General features: G+C 41.6%; 1 protein-coding gene across 9 annotated transcripts in view; it reads right to left on the minus strand.

Moving 5' to 3' along the window:
• The window catches only part of ACACA (acetyl-CoA carboxylase alpha), a 148,388-nt gene that overhangs the window by 57,470 nt on the left and 66,435 nt on the right, over positions 1–24,483 (minus strand). For 7 of the 9 annotated variants that reach the window (XM_026081554.1, XM_026081553.1, XM_026081550.1 and 4 more), the window contains 8 exons: positions 23,516–23,572; positions 23,162–23,206; positions 18,153–18,194; positions 17,326–17,541; positions 16,644–16,799; positions 14,181–14,384; positions 11,594–11,749; positions 10,615–10,761 (listed from right to left, as the gene is read on the minus strand). In XM_026081554.1, the coding sequence (XP_025937339.1) occupies positions 10,615–10,761; positions 11,594–11,749; positions 14,181–14,384; positions 16,644–16,799; positions 17,326–17,541; positions 18,153–18,194; positions 23,162–23,206; positions 23,516–23,572 (1,023 nt within the window). The remainder of the gene's footprint in view (positions 1–10,614; positions 10,762–11,593; positions 11,750–14,180; positions 14,385–16,643; positions 16,800–17,325; positions 17,542–18,152; positions 18,195–23,161; positions 23,207–23,515; positions 23,573–24,483) is intronic. The other 2 variants (XM_026081552.1, XM_026081551.1) reach the window with 1 other exon arrangement.

Here is a 24,483-nt window from a genome sequence, read left to right on the forward strand (position 1 = left end):
TGCAGGCTTATTTTTCTCCACCATCACTAAAACCCGCAAGTGGGCACTTGCCCAAGCTGACACCAGCCTCAGGGAACAACTTTAGTTCTTGACAGAAATCCAAAGGGAAGATGGAGTACTATTCTCTTTAAGACTGCACCACAAACTTCTTCCAAAGTAGCACAGAATTAACGCTAATTCACAGGGGTGTATCGAAGTAGCTGCCCCCATGCAGCGACACTGATGCCATCAGCCAGGGCTGCGCCAGGCAGCGCCGGAGGACGAACACAAGCTACACGAGCCACCGGAGAAACGCTCAGGCTTTGCGTTCACTAAATCCTTCCTTGTTGCTGCAGCGAAGTGCAAGATAGGAACGTGCACGGGCATCGCGGGAAGCCTACGCAAGGATCACAACGCACCGAAAGTAAAACGCTGGCACCCTCAGCTTACGCGGGAGGCAGAGGAACTAACACCTGCACCAGTGACAGAGCTGGGCTAGTTTCCCAGACCAGTCTCGCAGGCTCTCTCTGCCTCCCAGGATATAAGACATTTTTCTCAATTTCATCAACTTGTTGATTTTTGACATTACTACAAAAACATCCATACTCAAAACACTTCCTATTGAGAAAATTCAAATCATAGCAGAGATCCTCAAATAGCTTCCTAATCCGGGATTGTGTATCCTCTACGCAAGCAAAATCCCTTTTGCTGCTGCTGGTTAGTAGAATAGGAAAAACTATTTAGCCAAGGCACAGTAACTACATAAACTCTTGAAAATAGTCCGTAACTGATAAATGCGGTGCAATCACATGCTCTTTAAAAAAAGAAAGAAATTGAAGTGCACCACTTCAATAATTTGTGTGCCTTTTTGCATCCCCAATACATACTATATTTTGTGCCATTTATCCAGTAATAAAAATCACAGGGCTCAGCTAAGGCTTTTTTCCCCATGAACAATGTAGATTCTGTTTAAATTTATGGGTAGTGGAGGATAGCTTTCTATTTCAGAAAAAAAAAGTGATGAGATTTTTAAGTTAACGGCGGCATGCCAAAAAATGGAGAGTTCACAGGTTAATTAGACAGGCTGAGCTAATCACCTAAGAGCACTGTCAGAACACTAATGGGCGATGGTAAGCGGCAGTGGTTTCAAACAGGCTCTTTTTAAGAGCCAGCACAGTCTGGAAGTGCTTCTCTTGCCACAGCTCTATTCCCAGCAGCTCCAGGAACGAAGAAGAGAGGGAGGAAAAAATAAAAGCCAGAACCATCTTATTTAACTGTTTTTATGTTGGCAAAATGATTTGTGCCACAGTATTTCCATAAGAAGTGGGACCATTATTCTCCTGTAGGAACACATTTGGTTTGAAAAGTATCACTGGACAGAACGTGAAAATCAAAGCAGATGAATTATTCACAACCTCCGATCAGAAGTGATCATTATTTCTGATGTTCCAAACTGTGATTAGGATTCAGCGCTCAGATGTCATTTGCTCCCTGAATAACACCAGCAATGCAGAATAGCATGACACACATATATTACACACAAGTTTTATATATATAATTTTATACACACCTTCTCCCACTAGATCTTTGGCTTAATGTAACCATTAACAGATAGTAAAAACATGATATTAACTAACGTTCGTTTTCACGGCACTCATAAATGCCATTAGTTTGACACACAGTGTCAACACTAATCATGGCCTAAAATTAACACCAAAATTGACTTCAACATTAATTGCACTATCGATGTGAACAGTAATACACACAGTGATGCAGCTACAAATTGACTGCTGGTGGCAGCCAGGGCTGTTGACAACAGACACCAAAGGGAAGGGAAGGAAAGGGAAGGAAAGGGATAGGAAGGAAGCCGCCTCCGTGCTCGCCCCGGCAGCGGGGCAGCCTCGCGCAGAGGGAGCCGAGGTGGACGGGGGCTGGTGCTCCGGCGGAGGGAGCTTTTAAGTCCCTTTCTAGCTGGTTCCATAATTCCTGGAGAAGGGTAGTTGAAATAAAATCGGATGTAAACTCGAACAGTTTATTATTTGTAGCATCTGTGTTTGAGCCATGCCAGTTGTGTTATTTTATTCTGTTTCTTTCTGAGCAGGGATGATGTTTGAGCCTAGGTACTTTAAATCGTGCTTCGTTTTATTTATTTATTTCCACATTTGGAAACCTGGATGTCGGTCTCTAAATGTCTAAGTAGAGCAACTGAGCTTAAGAAAGGCTTCAATAATATACATTTCTTTTAAGAACCCTGACAAAAAAATTGTCTTGCTCCCATTCTATTGCATCTACACAGCATACATATTTTTTAACGTAAAAATATACATAAAACGTGAAGACATTTGTATGTCAGTATTTACTACAGGCAGAAGTTATAATGAAAAGGGAAATGCAACAGTTGTAGAGTCTAGCACATGCACACTAGAAATGCCAAAGTTGAACATTAATGAAACCACATTTTTTCCCCACTGTGCATTTACATTCTTACATCTTTAAATCACAGGAATGCATGTTCCCTGTGCAGGACCTCTGTCCGATTGTAAGGGACAGCTGAACTGGTGTCCCTTGACTCTACAAATGCCAAATCACACTGATGCACAGGAGAGGATGGGTGCAGTGCGCAGAGGCAAAAACACCCTCAGAAATTTTACTTGATGCAGCCAAAACAATCTTCCTAGTTCATCGTTTGAATTGGATGCCCAGAACTTTAGATCTGAAAGAACGCCTCCCTGCAATTATACTGCGACCAAAAGCAGTAAAATGTTATTATTATTATTATTATTACTATTTTTAATCTTCCACATGGACCAACTCCTAGAAAGAGGGCACAATGCACATGCTTTGCTAGAGGCACACAGACTTACTGGCTTAACAGCAATAGAGTGCCAAAACCCAGGACTCCTGCACTCTTTTCTTGGCTTTGAAAAAGGTGTCATTTAGTGATCAAAGCAGTGGTCGCAGGCAACGCAGCCAAGCACGTCTGGCATGATCTGCTGAAGAGCGTCATGGCCAAGCGCCTGAGAGACGGGAGGAAACAGTTCCAGGATGAGAGTGACGAAGGCTCGCTCAGGAAAAGGGGCAGTGAAGTACGTGGACTGAACGGTCGCTGGTCAACGGAACGAGCGGGACTCGAACCCGTCCTGGTTCCTTCCACGAGACTACAGGGCACCAAAGGGCTGGCTGATGTTCAGGGAAACTGGGCATATAGACACGGCACCAAAAGGAAAGCTCATTCCCCCCCTCCCAAAACACACACGCACACACACACACTTAGAGACAGTGTAAAATTAGTTTTTACTGCATGTTTGCCTGTGCTGCAAGGTGTGAAGCTTGAACAGTTCCTCCTGGGGACAGCTAAAGCCATCTTGCTGAACTCGGAGCAAGTTTCTGTCAAATTTGAGCTCCTGCTCCAAGCCCGCAAAATTAGCTGTGAGCAACACTGCCAATTTTTCACCAACAAGAAAGCATTTTTGATGAAGCCTTCCAAACAAAACAAAAAAATCCTCCCTAGGCAAGGTGCAAGGCTTGAAAACTTCAGCTGAAAAAGTTTGCATGTGGTGAAGTTACAGACCGATAAGGACAGATTACAGAGAGCGACGGATAACTTTATTAGGAGATTTCTTGTTGTAGGCAAGAACTTTCTTGCCTACAACATCCATATACATGTGTTCAAGCATATACATAAAAATACAGAATAAAACTCTACTAGATCACAGATCTATGTGATGGCATAATGTGTATCCGAGGATTTTAAAACCCTCCAAGAAACTTAGGGCTCCAGTTGCCCTTTGAATGAGACATGATTCAGGCAGTCGCTGCTTTCAGCTTCCTTTTAAGCTCCACCTGTGATGCGAGGGGTTACTTCATACCCAGGAACATAATTTTTGTAAAATAGTAAGAAATACCATAAATGCCTCTTAGAGCTGTGATTTAAATGTAAAAATTTGATAAAAGTTGGGATTACAGGAAAGGTAACGGAATTAAAATTCTGCAATTGTTTGAAAGCATTATGAAATTCCTCAGTCATACCCAATTATATAAAACCACATAAACACTTTATTTGAGCTACTGGAAAAATCTGTTATATAGATTTTCTTATAATCTTTCAAAAATTCACCTCTTCAGTAGTTATGATAAATTCCAGCTCAAAGATAAATATTAGAGGCTCATAACGTGGTGCTTTGTTCAGAAAGCCTTTTCAAAGCTTAAACTTCTAGTGTTGCTATAACATACACATACTTTTAAGATCAGACTATTGGAGATACAGTGTCTACTGCACTGTGAGAAACGGGCACACTGACGGAACCGATGAACACGGATATTAACCCAACCAGTACGATGGGTTAATCCCAGGCGGGTCAGGGAACCCCGCTTAACTGCACAACTACAGCTGAGCGACGCAGCAGCTCCAAACAGCGGTGACACGCACCCATCCCGGCTCGGGGTGCGAAGAACCCCCACACCACTCCCACCCTCCCGTTCACTCACCCGCCACCCTAAAGTGACATTAAACGTTCTAGGCACATAAGCAGAAAAAAAAAATAGCTTCCAGTAATGCTAGGGGTCCGCTTTTTATTTTATATTACATTCCACTTGTCAAAAGATAGCCCATCTTTTGCTAAAAATACCACTCTCCAGGCCGCGACAAAAAAAAACTTGCTCTATTCTGATCCCTGCCCCCACCTCTCACTGTGACATCTGAGGAGCTCATCGATAGGGGCTAAAATTATTCTGCCGAAGGAGGATCACCTTCTGAAATTGCACCACAAGTATTTCAGATGAGGAGACACCACTTGCTGTGCAGCACAAATAGTTGTCCAGCTTCCCTGTTATTTAAACCCATTCCTACCGCCACCAGAGCCTTCAGGTCAGGATTGCTCCCAAAACTCATCATCAAGAAGGACTGGGAAATACAAAGAGAAATGATCGTTTTTTCAGTAATCTCTGGGAAAAATAGTGGCGGGAGGGGGAGATGCATGGATGTTTTCCATTCASCTTCACGTTCATTCCCAGACTTTGCAAACATACATCCTCTTCCTTTTCTCAAGTTCTTCCCCATCTGCCTAGCTGATGTTTTAATACCCTGTGCCTGTCATAAAATGTGGGAACATGGGGCGACAAAGCAGAACACGCAGCCCAGCTATTAAGCTTCGCTTGTATAAAATTCATCAGCCACACCTTCCAACCCCAGGCAACCCAGGGAGCCTCTGAAACAGTGTTTGAGCCGCCCCTTGCCCACTGCTGTCCTGAATTTCACCTGGCCAAATCTTCCCCCATTCATGAGAAAGGGTGCCTGCCAATGCTCCAGCTAACAGGTCCGATTATGGATTATTTCTGAACCTCATGCTACTGAGAAGGAAAAACTGTGACATCTAGTGCCAATATGGAAAATTACATGTTTTACATGGATATTGCATGAGATTGAGATGAAAGGTAACATGGGGTGTTGCTGCAGGCACTCCTTACACTCGCTTTCTCCTTGTTCTTAAAGATTAGTTGGGTCTTATCAGTGAATGGTGCCATCCTAGTGCTAGAGGACCATGATAAACTTTAGTCAAAATATATAAAGTGCTAGAGAAGAAAACATCAGAATGCCCAGCTCAGGAATGACAAGTAATATGAGGAGCTTGCCAACAGGCTGAGCAAATTACCTTTTTACACTAAAATTTCAGCTAATACGTTAGTCTTCTGAACAAAGCCACCTTCAATGGGTATTTGAAGAGGGCATCTCTACACTGCAGGTCAGGTCTCAGAGCTACTGCAAGCAACACATTTTAAAATCCTGTGAGTTGCCATATACTTCTGAACTCTAGCCCTGTGTACCTGTCTGTGTTCACACAATTTCTGGCACTTTCAGAGGTTTCCCTGTTTTAACACAGCCACATAACTACAGAGCAACGTTGGAGGCTTAGAGGTCAGCCTGTGGCATGCCCGAGTTGAGCTTGCTGGACCAGGAGGCTCCAGGAGAGCTGCTGCAGAGCAGAACGCTCCCAGGTGCTCCGCAGGACTCTCACGCTCTTCCAGCGGGATGAGGTGCTGCATCCTTTCAAGTATCCCTCCCCTCCCCGTATCTAGGCAGCAAGTCCCACTTACAGACCACTGTCCCACCTGCCCAAAGGAGAAGAGCTTTGCCAGAAACATAGAAGGCTGCTACTAAAACCAAAGGCTTGCATTTATTTAAAAAAAAATTAATTAGCAGGTAAGTTAAAAGTCTTGTGGTATAATCTAAATCAGCATCCAGGCAATGGTATGAACTTTAAATGTTCTTCTTAATGACATTTAAGAGTAGAATGCAGCTGTTTGTAGTCTTCTGCAGTGTTTTTTGCCCTATGCAATCTCCGTACATTTCAATGGCTTGGGCTTATTTTAAGAGTCAGATTGGATACAGGCTGAGCATCCCCCTTATGGTGCATCGTTCTTGATACGCTTGCAATTGTACATCAAGTTATGCCCCACTTGTCCTAGAGTCTTTATTCAGTAATGGATCATTAGAAGGGAGCTGTTGACTGGTGATTTTTCTGATAAAATACTGTCTTCTTCAGCTCCCTTATATACCTACTGGTTCTGAAAATTGTTTACAAACTGTTCTTAACTTTCTATTGCTGTGAATTCAGTCCTGTTGAGAGTGCTGGCCTACTGAAATCCTACAGCAGCAGACAGAGCTTACTAGAAGAGTCTCACATGCGAGGGAGGAGTCAAAGCACCCAGACTGGTAATAGATGACGTGAAAAAAGAGAACAACTAGAGACCAGGACACAGTTCAGGAGCTTGATGTGAAGGATCGGAAGAGAAACTCTCTAGCAGAAAGCTCCAGGCAGCATCCAGAATTTTGTTTGCAGTCCAAAGAAACAGCAAACGTGTTTCAGAAGAACTCTAGCTGCACATTTGAGTGGACAAGAGACTGGGGAAAGGCCCTGCATTAGTGATGTCTCCTGGGCTACAAGAGTACACACTGCATGGCCAGCAGCAGTGCAAGCCCCCACGCGGCCACAAGAAGACTCAGGATCCTCTGCTCAGAAGGAGCGAGCACTGCCCAGGAATAAATAGCAAGCTGTATTTTCATGGTCCATTAAGTCCCTGGCTTCTTTGTTGAGACTACTAGCAAAGAGATAATTACTGCCAAATGAGGTGGTGGGTTATGAGAAGTGGTCACAAGCTAAGTGGAGAAACATCTCTTGTATTGTGAAAGTTCTTGAGACTTCCCATTCTGCACATGAACAGATCTGAAACCTTTCATATATTCTCCTGAAAGCACAGACAAACAGCATGAGCCAGGGTAGCCCAGGACACCGCTTGTGAACTCTGAGGATGGGAGAACCCCAGCTACAAGCTCTTGTTCTGCCCAGTATTAGAACAGGGACTTGAACCTCAGCTGCTGGCATCCGGGTGAATACACTGACCACAAGTCAACTGGATTTTATGCTGGTTTCTCAATTTCACCAAGTAGTTAAAACAATTAGGGCACTGAGCTGAGCTGAGCTGAATGCTTTAAGAGGAAGAATGTCTTGACCCCTTTTCTCCTGGAGAAAATTTAACTGTTCATATTATGTAGCACAGCTCCAACAGGAAAGACAAGTTCTGCCTCAGAAGAGCTGGTGCTGTGAGGGTCAGGGCACTCGCTTGCAACGGGGGAAGAGTTGTGTTTGGTGTAAAACAAGTGAAACAGTAATAGGAACTTAAATGCACTAAACGATGGCTATATTTACTACAGTTAGAAGTTTTGAACAGAAATTTCCTCTTTAGCAAAAAATGCATGTAGAGTCTCTAAAAAGATTTTGGATTCAGCAAGTCAGCAGCTTGAGTGGGTGGTGAGGTTAAAAAAAAAAGTCACATTCACTTGGAAAGTCCTAAGAAGAACTCCTACCTGTCAGTGGGAACATCTCACATCTGTTAAACTCTGGGACACAGACTCCATTGGCACTGACCATCAAGCATTAATAACCCAAACTGGAGGGACRTCATGTAGCATAATACCTGGCACTAATTTAACAAYTATATATTCAAAGACTCTTAAAACATATTTGTCTAAATCATCCTCACAACACTCCAAAGTAGCCCCATCTTATTAGGATATAAACAAACTGAGGCAGTGAAAACTGTGACTAAGGTTACCAAGCAAGCCGTTGCAAAGCTTGGAAACCCGGACTTCCCATCCGTTCTCATTCCTTTAAGACCCATCATCTCTCCTTAACATGATTTTCAGTATATACAGGCTTCTGTCATTTTAAAGTCAAATACAGCTATCTGAGGACAAAACTCTTCCTTAACAAATTCAGACAAGTCTAGAGAGCCAATGAAACACGTGCCGTATTTTGAGAATGGTTCACCATTGTATCATAGGGGAGCAGCACAGAACCAAATAATTCTTCTCCTACTCCTTGTGGCATGTCCCCTCTTCCTATGCAATACTACCAGCTCCTGCCACATAGATGGATTACTGCAAGGACCTTCTCTTCCCAGCGGATAAGATGCTGTATTTTTCTGCCCAGATGCTATGCAGACTGATTCTCAAGAAAAGCAGAATGAATCCATTTACAGCCTTAACAAAGAAAATGCTTATGTTCTGAATTTACCCAGCATTGTGTCCCTTCCCTCTCTACCCCCCTCAGCCACCTTCATTGGTAAGAGAAACCTGAGTGCAGGTTTGTGACAAATTTGTTTCCTCAGCTGAAAGAAATTAAACCATAAAAGCCTAAAGTCAGCTCATCCCGATAAAGCCAGTGCAGCATGGAGGAATGCATCTGTTGGACAGCTCGTCACTTCTTGAATGTCACCTGTCCTTCAGCTCCTGCCAGAGCCTCTTCCTCAGATGGGCTGTTCCTATGAGTCAATGAGCCCTGTTGTGTGCAGGGGCTATCGGTAACAGAATTCAATACTAACGCCTCAAACCTCATTCCAGCTGCACGTGGTCCTACAGTAACTCATCCAGCTGCGAACAGGCTTGACTGACACTTTAGCAATACTACCTTTAGCCGAATACCTCTCTGGGAACACAGAGAGCACCTTCCTCGGCTTCTTGTCCATGCTCTAGGCTTCACCTGAGACAGTGACCCCTTTGCTGGAATTTCAGCTCCATGACCAGCACCCTCACTTCATTTTTGGGAAGTCATTAGGAAGCAGCTCAGAATTTGCCATGCACCTCCATGAGAAGTCATCTTCAAACAGATGGCAAAGCGTGGGGAAGAACATCATATTTTTCAACTGTCTGCCTTACTTTCCAGCGAGTCAGCCCCACAGTGCAACACCCACAGAGTCGGGTCCTGAACCTGTGCATTAAATAACACCACTATGCACACCACAACAGCCATGTAACTGGTTTTCAGGCCAAGCACAGCTAAGCCTACCAAGGGTTAAAATAAACTCCTAATTTTTTTGGTGGTCTTTGGGTACAGAATCTGTTATAATAAGACTATTTGTATTCATACTGGCAGAGTAAACACTACATGTTCATGCCCAGGCAGCTCTGTGCTTGTAATTTCAGCAAGAACAGAGCTACGTCCCTGAGGGACTTTGCTATTTCCCTAGCCACCATCCGCTCAAACGCTGAATGAGAGCAGAGAAAGAGAGAAAGATGATGGCATAAGCCTCCACAGTGCTGCAGCCTCAGCTCTCATGAAGAATGCAGGGAGTAGCTCATTTCAGGTTTAATTATACTAGTTAAAACATTTTTGCTATAGGCTCAGCAGAAGAGAGGAAAGCACTGCTCCCTCAGTCACCATTTACCAATTAGGTTCAATTTGAAAAAAATATTCAAAACCTCCTCCTGACAAGAGAGATGCAGTAAATAGTGATGAAAACCCCCGTTTCTTCTCATCACTATATTTAATGTTTTTGAAATGAGAACAGACCCTTTGCCAATCTTAGGTTATATATCTAGTAAAAGGAACTGATAGTTCAATGATGCCAAGAAAAAATAAATGATACCGCCCCTTAGAACTCTTCAAATTTAAATAACTGAAAAAAACCATCTAGCCTGGATGAAAAATAAACACCCCTTCTACTCATTAGCTTTATTCTCTAGTCATTTTGACACCGCAATCTTTGGCTTGCTAACGTAATGAGCCACCAGCACAGGCCACCACAGCAGCACAGCCTCCCCCGGCGCGGGCGAAGGAGCAACTCCATTACCCCGACAGCGCTGCCAGCTTGGTAGTCTCCTGTAAATCATTCACTAGGGGGGGATGTTGCACACACATTGCCAGCGCGCTACACAAACACCACACCACATGGTCAATATTTAAATGCAAAGCATAAAATTGGTTTTCCTTTTTTAAGCAAATGAAAACATTTCTATTTATTCTTGTAAAACATATTTTGTTCAAATATAAGCCCCAGCTACCTGGAATAGCTGAATGAGCACTTTTTAATTATGAAGGAAAAAATAGCATAGGAACAGGTTTGAAATGGAATCATCATTTACTATGGAGGTTAAAATACCCATTGTATGGAAGGTATTAATTTTTAATGAAACAAAAATCTCATTTTCAAGAGAGAGATTTCATCTATGAAAGACTGAATGAATAGATTTTGTGCCTGGCTTGGTAAATTTTCATTACAATTGTCAAAGCTAGTCCAAGACACAATGTACTGCAGGACATGGAAAGAAAMGTAGTGTAAAAAGAAAGTGTAACTTGCCTCATTTCCTCCCGGCAGCCTGTTCATGTGCACCAGCTGGCCCTGATCATCCAACACCAGTTCAGTATACGTCAGTATGTCAGACGGCAGAGGCAGTGTGGGCAGGAATGCATGTTCATTCATAGAATTCCAGAGCTTAATCAAAGACTAGAGGATGAAAAGGTAAACTCTTGTTAAGAATATCATCTGCAAATATTTTTATTCAACTCACTGCGACTTAATATTCAAGACAGAACACTTGCTCTGCAATCTCCCTCCTCCCTCCGACAATTTGGCTGATAATATTCAGTAGATACTACTTATATTGGAATTTAAGCCATGAAACACAATTTCACATAAAGTAGCATTATTCAAATTATGTTATTCTGGACAGAACCCAGAAAATCAGATACAGAATCAATGCTGCAACTCTGTGTAGCACATTTAATGATGTGGTAATACAGGTTTCTCCTGAAAGCATTAGGAGATTCTTAGTTTCTAATAAATCAATCACTAGTGGGGAATGCTGTATATACCTTGGCAGTGTGCTACTCTCCAACTTAGCATACAGTGAAACTCAGAGCCATTCATTAAAGCACTGCCTATATTTAAGGATTAGGACTTTTAACCCCTCACTTAAGCAGGCCAGGAGCACAAAAGGAGTTGTAGTGTAGGTACCATCACCCTTGCATTGTCTAACCCTCTGGGAAGGTTAGATAACAGGGTGGGAGAATGAGGAAACAAAAGCAAGAAACACAAGATGCTTTACGTTTCAACTTCTACTGTTTGATTTATTAGCGGAGCTACAGCAGTAGCATATTAGGAGTCCTATCTTTTTTTCAAAGTAGACTTAATCCATAGCTGCCTAGACCCTGGGGAACTAACGTTAGTCACTCCAGGCCACACAGTTCCCTGATAAGCAAGGATGGCAACTGATAAAAGTGCTTTTCTGGTACAAAACTCTAGAACAACCCAAGAGGACTTAACAAAGAACACTCACCTGCCGGAACATCTCAGGAATGTCATAGACATACGATGTCCCTAAAGATTGTGCCTGGAACCTCTTGGACTGAAGCAGGTCTTTGGTCACATATGGGGTGTTGATCAGCATCCCATGAAGTGGTCCCTGTTTATCCCCATATGCTTGGAACATAATCTGTGGCAGAAAATACGACCAATTACCTTTTAATCCACTGATTTAATGGTCCTATCTCATCCATATTTTACCAAAAATCATTAGGATGGTCCAGATTGATCAGGCTTGGTTTTGTTCTCTCCAAATATGATAATACTTACATATTCTAAAACATCATGCTTCATCATGCGTTACTACCCTTTGGAGACAGTGCTGGACCACTACTGCACAGATCCGAGTATCACTGACTTATTACCGTATCACAGCAGAAAGCAAAGCTAACAGAGCCACATCTCCATAGAGAAAAGCCTGTGACTTAGATGACTTCACATTCACCAGTATTTCCCCTGACACTGTATCTATGCCGATTGATTGTGATAGCTGGGAGCAGAGAGGAGAACTCTATTATTTATGTAGTTGAACAGCACTGTATCTGTATCTCCACTGACTGATCATGGAAGCTAGGTCAAGACTTGCATATGTCATTTGGCTTGAAGTTTTGATATTATAAGTTTAAAAGATTTTCCCAGAGTAGCAACATGAATTATCAGCTGCCATGCTTCATGGCGCTATATATTCCACTCGACCAGGACTCAGAAGGAAATCCATTTCRACTAAGAAAGAAATGCAATGAGCACTGCTTAACTGGGACAACACTGAGCACGTGCTGCTTAAAAGGAACATGTATGACAGAAGCAACTTGATCAGACTGTTTTTATCAGAACAGTCATCAGATCTAATGCTGTACAGCCCTTTTTTTAATTGAAAGTGATTTAATTGAAGAATTCCACTAGAGAGAAAATTCAATAAATCATGCCTATTTTAGTTTTCAACATTCAAAATAATAGTTTGTGCTCTCTTCAGGCTTCACAAAGGTTGCTTTGTGAAGTAGCTTCTTCAACGGCAGAAATGTTTATTCAGGATAACAAGCGTTTATGACAGCACCTTTGTTAGGGACTCTTACTACACGGGGGGTCCAAATCTCTTTAAATCTATGCAAAGCTTCTGATCAGTTCTATCAGAACTACAGTCGTCTATAATAAAGACAGCAAACCCGCTCATTATTGCGGAAACCGTGAGACAAGAGAACAAGGTTATTCTTTCATGATCAATTTATGTTTCCATTCTTCAAAAATCATAAAAGTGCCCAGCACCTGGAACATCAGTAATGCTTGAATTCTTTTAAAGAGGTCTCTAGATTCAAAATAGCTCTCTGAAAACACAGGAAAATATATCCAGATACGAACCTGTCCTAGGAAACAGTCACAAGGGAGAAATCTACAGTTTCTTATAAAACTAACACCTTCAAGTTTTGTAAGACAAACCTTCCTTAAAAATACTGTAGGAATTAATTAAAACAATTCGAATCTGTAGAATTTTTTTAAACAGAATTCATTTAATATGCCAAAAAAAAATAAAATAAATAAAAAAGGAAAAGTTTCTAAAAACTGTACACATAAAAGCACACTCTCCCAGCTTTAAAAAAAGAAAGTATAGTCTAGGTCTGACATGGATATTTCTCTAACCAGCTCATCAGAGACAGAATTTAAGAGGAAAGGTGACCTTCACAAGTGACTAACAAAGCTCAAGTGATAAGCTTAGCCACTGAAGATTATTAAAATGTCCTTTTCTTTTCTCATCTCCACTCAAAGGCAGAAATGAAGTAAAACATACAGACATTATCTGTTCCAGGATCTCAAGTCCGGACGGACTGTGCAGTCAGGCAGCTTGCTGGGAAAATTTAAATGGGAAGAGGGGAGAGAAGGTGACTCAGCACTTTGTTCGACATTCACACTGCACGAGTGATTTATTCTGTTGCTACTACTCCATGGCAGAGAGATTATTACAGAGATGTAAACATTTCTATATTTAAATATATTGCGTTCATCTTAGGGCCCAGGTATTTTAGCACGTGTAGGTATTTGAGTTAACCACAATATACCTATGCCATGAAAAGCACAAATACCAGAATAGCCACAACCGTTACAAAAGAGCCTACTGTATTTAATAAAAATGGCCTAAAAGCACGTTCAATAATTTTCCAGCATCCTACTCAWGTCATTCCCTATACCTGTAGAATTTAAAAGAAGAGTTCACAGATTTTCTTTATCTGTTCAGGGAAATACATAATTCTATTATGTCCTACAGAATAAGCATCAACAGCGATTATTTTCTATTACCTTTTAGAGTACTCCACCAGAGAAGAAAACAGATGTTGTACAAATAACTCAAGGTATATGCAAAACAATTAGAAGACATGCACTTTTTTATAATCATTTACACGTTCTGCACACCTGCGGGCCCACTGGATACCTTTACAACGATTTGTTCCTCTTTATATGGCAAAGTTGAATGGCAATTTTGTATTACCCAAAAACACGGCAAACCACAAAAGAGCTTAAACAGGCATAGYGTGCCCCACTACACACAATTTGTTTGCACAGAGCCCTACCTGTGCTGTTCTCGAGTCTGTCACTTCTTTGTACAGACTAATGTCCAAATAGTAGCCAGACTCATTGGTCAAGAAGAGACGAATGGGAATCGCCTTTCCGGTCGGCGTCAAGCGGATGTTGATTTTCAGTTCGGCTTGGAGGACACGGAGTTTCCACAGGCGACTCCCGTAGCGCATCACCATGCTCCGCACAGATTCTTCAATCTGAAAACACACGACAAGAAACGCCCTCACCCTTCTGGCCCGGGCGCCCTCGCCACTGGGTCGCTCCTCCACGCCGCCGCAGCACGGTCCTGCCACAGGCCCACGCCGCCACGCAGGGGAAACCGCCGGAGCGGAGAGCGCGAGGTGCCGAGCGGCAGCACGGGCCCGGCGGCGCCGCCTGGCCCCCGGGGCCCACCACCCCCATCCGGACAAGCTTGGAAAAAGGCACCAAGCCGCTCAAAACCYGGGGAGCGCCGAGGCGGACTGACAGCACCCGATTGGCATCTCCGCCTCGCGGCCCGTCGCACCCCRGCCAAGCACAGGGCGCCCACGGCTCCCCCTTCGTTTACTTTTCTTCCCGCAAGCACAGCTCTCAGCTAAGAACTACAAAAYGCAGGAAGGTGAAATCCTGGACAAACAGTTACGTAGTACTTACAATAATCATGTTTCACTGCACATACGCCACAACRCTTTAAATCAACAAAGCAATTACTACTTGGAGTTTGGTCCGCCACTGTTCTATTAAAACTTATAATATACTACTGTCGGCAAATAGAGCATATTAAAAGCAGGCAATTTGTAGGCTGTTTTTAACATTCCTAAAAAATAAATAAATAAAATAAAAAATCTCTTCTCCACAGCTGTTCAGGGAAAAGTCATGGTATACATCTGAAGGCAGCTTATTYTGCAGGGGCTGCATATCCCAGCTTCTACAGAAGTGGCTGGAAACTGCACTGAGGAGGGATTTATTCAGAAGTGATTTAAACCACCAATTTTCAATCATGATTAAAAAAAAAAAAAAAATCAGCAAGAAGGACGCACTTATTTTGATAACCAATTCATCTGTTTAAACTTTTGGTTATCTTCATWAAGAAAGGTCAGCTCTCGACTTGCGGTAACCACGAACAGAGGACTGATTTCCAAGTAAATACAGCCTTTAGAGTTTATTTTGGACTTTCTTTGTGGTTCCTCTGCTAACCAGAAACACACTTTATGCCTAAGAACTTTCATCTAAGCATCTACAAAGCTTACTGTTCATTTATTTATAATGCTGAACTCTTTATGCTTTTATAACATAGAAAGAAAAATGAGGCATTTCTTTTTTACTTGTTGATTTTTCATATTCAAGTTCACGATTTGTCTCACATTGTATGCGGATAATACCTGGACTTCTGTAACAACCCCCCCAATATTTTAGGCTATTTCCCTATTAAAAATATTTATCTTAAATATGCTGTGAAAGAGTAAGTTCAGTTTCAAATACAAAACACATTTTGATAAGGTGTCCATTAGTTTAAACAGAGGAAGAGAACCATATTGCTTGAAGCACAGTGCTATTCCAATAAAAATATGAGCCCTGCTAGTTCCGAAATCTTGCACTTAATACTTACTCACAGATTGGAAGAAGAAATAAAGCTTTCTTACTTCTTCAAATCCCAAACAGGCTCCTGATGTGAAACAAACTGTTTACCTTACTTAACTAAAATAAAAGCTATTCTTTCTACTTTTGAAGAGAAATTGGTTTAGCAGTTCAACAAGCACTGTAATATTTAGTCAGACTTCCACTAGTTATGTGACTCCACTTTCTTTACATTTTCAGCAGAAAAATATGATGCCCAAATATTTTTAAATTAATTTCARTCACTTATATACTGGGGTAAATATGTGACTGGTATAGATTACAAATAAATTCTGAATCATGAAAAACATTTTTTAACTTTCTGGAATTTAATTTATATTTCATATTTTTTATATTAAGGTATCTAATTTTATCCATCATATCTAAAAAAAGGAAAAAAAATCAATTTTTTTTCCCTCCCTAATGGATTTTAGGTTAACCCATGGCATTATTCTGTTTTTTCCTGGTAATAACATTCACTACTAGCTAGTAGTGGACAAAAGCATATTCCACATGACTTATACTGACAACTAGAAACCCAAATCCATCAAAAAGTCACTAAACAAACAGTGATGAATCTCTCAGTACTTGCCTGATTTTCTACTGAAAAGAAAATATGCAGTAGTTAGAATAACTAACTTGACTATCACGTTATCCCTTCTCATACTAGTCACTGATTGTCTGTGCTTTCTGCTATAAAATGGCTAGTTGAAACTGCATGTCATTCACCAAACAGTATTAAAATGCACGCAGTCAATAGGTGCGCTTAAATAGCATAAGAAAACAACAGACGACAACTCCATTCTGGTGAGTAAAGCCCCAGAATAACAAACAGGTTGGAGCTGGGGAACAGAGCATACCTTAGATGGGTCCATGATGACAGTAGGCACAAAGTTTAAGAAGATGTGATTGCAGTCAGTGCGCACGTTGGTATTATTAAAAGCTACCTCCAATTCATCCATGGCTTCCAGAAGCAATCGCTCTCCCTCATTTTGCAGATACTCAAAGGAGGCTTCCTGCCAGAGATTGTCAACAAACAATTTACTTTCTACTCAAAAAACACAACCCAAGAACACAGTGTTTGAAAAACTGCAGAAGGACTTGATTAAGAAAATAGGTTACATTAGTTTCAGCCCAATATGCAACCCTACTGCAGCTCAATCACAGTCACAGAGCTAGGACTCCTACTGCCCAGATTTACACACCCGGCTGACTTGTGCCCTCATTTACATCAGCATAAATCTGAACCTGGACAGTGCAAACCATTACTGCAGTAGCGCAGGAGCAACACGGAGAAACAACGATTGACTCAAAAAGCAARGATTCCTGAATTTCCACTTGGGCCACAGAAAAATCTCCTTGAAGCATGGGAATACTTGGTCTTTGAAGACATGCTTCTGTAGAGGCAACACYAGCAAAGAGAGGGCAAGGATCTGCAGTTCTTCATATACGTGCATATGTTTGCATGCAGATCCTTAGGATGACTTGCAGTGTTTCATATGCTATCCTGGAAACAGAGCYTGCAGGGGTGACAAAACTCACCTTGGTAACCAGGTCTGAATGCCTTATAATAGCCCTCACGAAGAACCTGTAGTCTGTCACTTCTGTTCCCACTTCAACTTTAGCTGCTCCCAGGTAGAGATGCATTTTATGATTGGCACACGGAATGGCAGTGAGATCAAAGTTTCGCATCCGGTTCAATTCTAGCTGAAAAGCCAGAGCTGGCTCCAGATGACGGTAGATCCTATCTTCCTCAAACTGGAAACATCCAGCAAAGCAAAGGGAGAAAAGAGTGAAAAAGAGGAGGATGGGTTAAGAAGCTGGAACACAGAAGATGGGGAGAACTAGACAATAGTCATTATGAAATTTCATATATAACTAAAAAGCTAAAAATTCAAATCAATATGCCCAAGATTTTTTATTATTATTTTTTTTAAGTCTGATGCACCAGCATCATTAGTACTAAGCGCTGTCTTGAAATTGCTAGAATATTGAGAGTAGAACACAGATTGCAAGTTCCTAAACTCGATCCCCACCACAATCCTCTTTTTCACAGGAGTCCAGAAAGTTTGGTATCAAATCACCCTACAGTTTCCAACCTCCCCATGCTTCACTGTGGCTAAAATCTGCAAAACCAGAAGCTTCAAGTTAGGCTTCCAAGCACATATTTTTTAATCCAAAATGATCAAAGACTCATCATTCTAACTGGCATCAATTGAGTGTGTGGTGGACAGGCCTAGAGGGGGAGGAGACAATTCTGCRCTGTGCAGTGTAAGTAGCTCCCTCTCTCTTAAGCAGGCATGGAACAACTATGTGAAAGAAGGATAAAGCCAACAGTTAGAGAAAACTCTTAAGAATATATAAGTTACCTTATCCCTGGCACGGAAYGTGAAAAATTTTGGAAATTCTCTCTGTTTGAAAATAAAAACAATTATGTTAGCCCTCCAAAAGTAAACTTTTTGATCTACCCAGAGAGTGCTCACAGGCCAGACCTGGAGCGGCACTGCAGCAGGAGGATAAGAGTTGTTACAAGCTACTTTTACAATATTACACAGGGTGGTGGAACATCAAGTTACCCTCAACAGGGCAGCAGGGGTAGTTTAAGCCCGTCTTCCCTGTCAACGCAATAGCTGCCACTTGACTGGCTTTTGATTATTATCGTCTATTACCGACAGACAGTAAGACTGAACAGTCCAGACATGGCAGTGGGAAACCTCTTCTGGTTCTATTATGATGACGATTATTGTGGAAATGTTTAGGAGCCTTACAGTRAGATTAACGTCCTATTATGTAAGGTGAGGTACGCAAAATGATGTTTTATATTCTATAGCTCTCTTCATACTATTACTGCTAGAAATATTCTCTTCACAAGGAAAATAATGAGTTCTAATAGGAAACTTTATCCTTGTGTATGAAACAGTACAAAATAGTACTACAAAAATCTACACAATATGTTTACTATGTTTACTGGGTGGAGAAACTTTTGTGAAAGCTTTGCACCAACATGAGAACACTGGCCATTTATGCTAAATGTGACATCAGAGAGCATACACAACTGGCCAGAATTGTTTTATTAAGAAAAAAAAAAGGGAGGCATCCGACCTGGCGCCACTGAATTTCTGAATGAGTGACAGTCACATTTGCAGTATCAATGAAAAACAGRCAGCCCTAGCTTGATCCAGTGCAACAACCACTGCATGATGACAATGTACAAGGCTCCACTAAGTAATACAACTTTTAAGGGTAGAAGTAACCAATGGATCATCTTCTCTRCCTCCTATAGAGAGCAATCCCCAGAATTTCACCTGAAGACTCTCTGTCGAAYGAAGTAACCTGTGTTTGACTGGAGTATATCTTCCAGACTAGTCACTGGTACAGGAAAACCTGCCATTGAAAATCCAGGYAATGGACAAATTTAGGTGAGCCCATGAGTATCAACAATATGCTAAGAAAATAACCACACAGAAGACACTTGCATGTTTCCTCACTTTTCTTCCAAACCCCTCCTACCTGTCCTCCTCTGCACGCTGTCGATTTCTAACATCATCCATGCTCATTCTGTCACTAATGCAACTGCTTTCGAGGCATTTGAGTAGTGTTGTGGGCAAATATAATAATTAGATGTGCGCACACACACAAAAATTCAGTGCTCTGGTACCAAAAACCAAAAGAGTGCTCCATTTCCTAGGCAGAAGAATTATACCCCYGCTGTGTTCTAATCAACCAACCATCATCAAGACAATCAAAATAATTTGCCTAAATTAGCCAATCAAGACACCCTGCAAATCGCAGAATGTGAAAAGCTACAACAAAAATCATCATAGTTGATTATTATACTAATAATCACGTTAAAAACCTAATGAGATGAGGAAATTGGAAGCTTGCTGGAGCAACTCTCTATTACCTCAACATGCTGGGAACTAATTATATAGACTGTAATTAAAACAAAAACAAACCCAAGCCCARGCCCTGGCTAAGTTAATAGCTGGTCCAGTAATAAAAAGAATAGAATAAGAGCTGGTAATAAAGACTGACACTCACAAAAGATCCCAGAGGTATTCTACAAACTTTCCAAACCGATGACATACCACGGTGCATCCTCTGGCTTAGGAACAGCAACGTCTTAACAATGGATGGCAGGAAACGGCAGCTCAGGGCAAACGCAAGCCTGGCTTTGGGGTAAAGGCACGTTCAGGAGAACTAGACTGACCAACCTTGCAAGCACAGAAGACCATTCTGAAGGCTCAAAGTAACTCCAAACCTTCATGATTTACCACCTTACTCATGCCACAGCACAGGGTTACATTCTCCCTAACRCTTCCCAGAGGACTGGGGTCTCTAGTGAAGGCCTCTCATTCAGAGATTGAGTTCTACGATGCTCAGCTTGCAGGCTCACAGCCTTCAAGTAGCATTTGGTCAGATATGGTGGCCTCTGTAGTATGCGTCCCCGTGTCCACAACAGGGAGCCACAGAGCTCTAGCTCCTAATGGCTTGTGCAAGGACAGCAGAGACCGGCTGTCTGACCAGGTAGCTCGACGTGAACATGTGGGACAGCGTGCAGGATTCATTGAGAACCAGTGACTGACAAATCCAAAAGGATGGAACAGATCTAGTGTTTTCTTTTGTGCATTCGGTCAATGAGAGCTAGTCTCAGCTCTCTTCAGTGTCCCTATCCATCCCCAGCTGTCAGGATCGTGTCTCCTACAGAGCCAAGGTGCGCAGACACASTCAGCCCAAACTGAAGCTTATTTTCCACATGCAGGATGCCATTTTGCAAACAGGAGAYAAAGTAGAATTCCACCATCTGGGAAAAGGAAGTCCATGTTCACCATTGCTGATACTGTGAGACCCACTTCCAGGCACTCTYGAAGACCCTCATTACCTGAGAAGTAAATACAAAGCTGGGGCATGTGATTAGATCACGTGGCCTAAATATCTGTTGACAACTGAAAAATCTTTTGCTATTGTTTGCTTGTGACTAGCAACTTTCCCTGGCATTTTGCCAAAGCCTTACCCTGCTTTCTGCTGCTTTCAGGCTCTGGGGTTAAATCAAAGTTGGTATTCAGCTGCCATTTTACCTTGGCATAAAACAAAAGAAGGGAGAGGAGAAAAAAATAAAAACCCAAAGCCACCGGTGATGAGCTTGCTATCCACAAATTTTGGTTGAAAACCAGATGACTAGATCCCACACACCAAAGAGCAAGTCAAATGAAATTTTGTTTAAAGATATTTTGGGGAGCATACACCTTTTTGTTAGCTCTTGCTTTAACTTAAGCTACTATTCCACTTACTCAAGTGGTCTCAACTTTTTCTGGAATAGAGGGCCTGGCAGCACTGGCCTGAGAGTGCTGCTATTACCTTCCTCTGAAACCAGGTTCGTTTAGTTGTATGGAACAGCATCTACACTCTGCTTAAGCTGAGGGGAGAAATTAAAAYGCAGCTAGAGTTGCAGCTTTAAGCTAAGATATCCAGCAACAACAACAACAACAAATCACTGGTATTTGGGGTTTTTTGTTTGTTTTGTTTAAGAAAAGATACCCCCACACATGCTGGCAGTCTGACAAGAGGGCATTTAGCCAAGCAGCACTAGTACCTGGGTACCCAGAGGCTGATTTAGGGCCAGCTCTAGAGGTAAATGTAAGTTTTGCCAGTGACTTGACGTGAATCAAAGGTGGCCATCAAAAGCACCCACAGCAAAGGTGAATTCTCAGCAGAGGCTGTGGCGGTTTCCATCAACCAAGGCTTTGCTTTGGGATTTAGCTGCTCCCTGGAAGACATGCCCTTCTTAATAGCACCCCTCCTAGAACCACAGTGGGGAATCACTCATTTCCCACAACTATCCCAATACAGGAACTATTCAACTCTGTTAATCCAGAATAGCAGATGAAATGTTGAGCACAGTGCCTGTCCGAAACCGGGGACTTGGATCACTTTTCGTGAAGACACCTTCCATTCTTTGCCCCCTTTCTCACTGTCACTTCATGCTACCGTGCTTATTCATAGGCTCTTATTTTTCATTCCCCAAGTATCAACTCTATTCTCTAAAACTTCTGGGGCTCATTTCTAAGGCCTGGGGTTTCTTGCTTAAGGTCCTCGCACTTCTCCAAAGGGTCCAGTGTCCTACATAATGCCATCGATTGGCACACAGACTATATTTCAGTAGGTTTGCTGCCTCCAATGAACTGAAGATGGTAGCTCACTTTGTGGCATTTCCTCAAGCATTTTGGAAAAGCCTTTTACTTTTTCAGCCTACAGGACAGTCTCTCTTACTATTCTGTAAAACGAAGCAGATGATGTTAACTCTATGGAAAAAAGCATTCCTTGCACTAGATATTTGTATTGGAAATCCCAAAAGTATCTATGAACCTTTCCACTAGCACGGTCCTTAAAAATCCATCTAACAAATATATAGGAATGATCCAAATGGCAAAACCAACGATTTCTCAACATTACAGTGTTAAAACCAGACACCCAGCTGGGACCTTCTTGGCCTTTATTATTAAATTAACACCTGTTAATAAATTGCAAAATAGGCAATTCTTGAAGACTACAATGAGACTTGAAAGTATGTAATTCATAGCGCATTCATGTCTCACAGTAGTAACAGTTGTGAGCTTTCAGATTGGCATATGACACTGCACAAGAATCATTTCACAAGGGCAGATGCTCTCTCTGCACTACCACGGCCAGTGATTCCCAAGTGGTGCTATCCACATTTTTGCCAATTTATAAACTAGTTTTTCTTTAGTTGCCAAAACTTATTTCTTGAACACAGGGTGAATTTCTTGCACTTTCAAGATTCTTAAAAACTTCTAGAGTTGTGAAGTAGATACACAATGAATAAAAATCAGGTTTATGCCTTACATTGTCACCTTGAAAGCAGGGCCAAATTAGCCCTCACTAGGGAAAGGAGCAATTCTTAGCAGTAAGAGCACCAAATGCTTTTTGCATCCCTAAACCATTATGTGAAATTTAGCAGATCTTTTCAATCACTCCTCTGAGTTATTTTAAAATCAGTAAGAAGCCTAAAGAAACCACTACACTAGGCAAGAAATGCAAATGTAATTATGTTTTAGAATACAAAAACAATACAGAAACAATCAAGATCTTTATCACTGTATCAGAGTCATGAAGTCAGCCTGGTAACTAGGGACTCTCTAGCATGGGACCTGCCCTATTGAATGCAATAGGCCCACTCTTGAATTTAAAGCTAGATGTTTGTTTGAATACTTCACTTGGCCCTGACACCAGTGTTGGCATTAAACACCTCACTTATAACCAGATATTACCAAGCTTAGTTATGAGAAGCCCAAGAGTCACTTACACGCCTCCCGGCCTCGGGGCAAGAACGTCACAGTTCTAGAACCTTTTTACTTACATGAAATCTCTGATCGACCTCACAGTTGACCTGTTTCCTGAAGTCCTTACAAAGGAAACACACAAACACGGGGGGGAGGAGAGAAAAAAGCAGAAGAGAGCTAGCAATTAGGATGAAAATTAAAAATGAATTAATTCAAGAATACAAGAGATGCCAAGACTGTTTACAATTGTAAATTAATTTTCTTATGCAAATCCATTAAAACAACTTCAAGTTTTAGAGAACAAAAGCAGTGAAAAGAGAACTAAATATAGTTAATACAGTATTTAACTTGGAAAAAAACACAACAAATGTCAGTGCTATTTTGAGCTAGCAACCAAACAGTTGTAAGCAGCATGGGAGATATCAAAATACCTTTTGTGCTACAAGAAAAGTCAGCCTCCGAATCCCATGTTCAATCAGGACCGATTTCTGTAAAAATGAAAGGATGGAACCAAGATATTGGGATTAACAGAAAAGGAACATATCAAAAGCAGGTGCAAGTGCTCTATGATCTGGAAAAGATCCTCCTGCATCTACACTGCCAGGTCCCAGTCCACTTCAGTCTACTCATAGCTAAGAYTTCTCATCTGATGTTTGTCTGTTAGCATGCATAAGCAAATACACTAAATCTGAAGAGAGAAGTAATCAAATCACAAGGACACAGTATTCCAGTTGAGCCATGCTAATAAGCGAAGCAGAAGAGTTATTCTCAAGTCTTGCAGGATATATTCTTGTTCACTTGCCCCAGTAAGTTGGTCTCTGTTGTTGCTGTTGCAAAGCTTGCTTTCTGAAGGGAGGGCAAGGCAGGCATGGTATGCACGTGGCAAACGATCCTTTTAAAGGACCTGACACGAGGAAGCACGAAGCACAYGCTTGGTCTAGGCGCAAACAGCACACAGACAACTGAAAACAAAGGACAGATGAGTCAATACTGCAGAGGTGATAAATGATAGGTTTTACTTTATTTTTCAAAGTGATCAGGGAGTGTCCATTTTGGTTGCTTTTTTTAAAATCAAATTCAATAAAGCCACATTAGAAATGAGTGCTGCCATGAATATCTGTCATGCCTTTGCCCTCCTGAAAAGTATTAAAATCTGGTAATTTTGCTCCTCTTTCTAAAACTTYTTCCTCTCCCCTCCTTTTTCCAATTTAAAAACAAGACACACACACACGGAGAAAGGAATAGAAACAAGAACCTTAGCTAGACTGGGAACAAAACCACTCCTTTCGGCTTGGACTGAAGTGTTTTACTAAGGTTAAGCCCTTTGAAAATAAGCATCAGTGACTATATTCATGGCAAGAGGAAGAAAATAACTTTAATAATGCCATGATTTAAAAAG

Source organism: Apteryx rowi, unplaced genomic scaffold (assembly GCF_003343035.1).
Source record: "Apteryx rowi isolate R43461 unplaced genomic scaffold, aptRow1 scaffold_554, whole genome shotgun sequence".
NCBI lineage: Eukaryota > Metazoa > Chordata > Aves > Apterygiformes > Apterygidae > Apteryx > Apteryx rowi.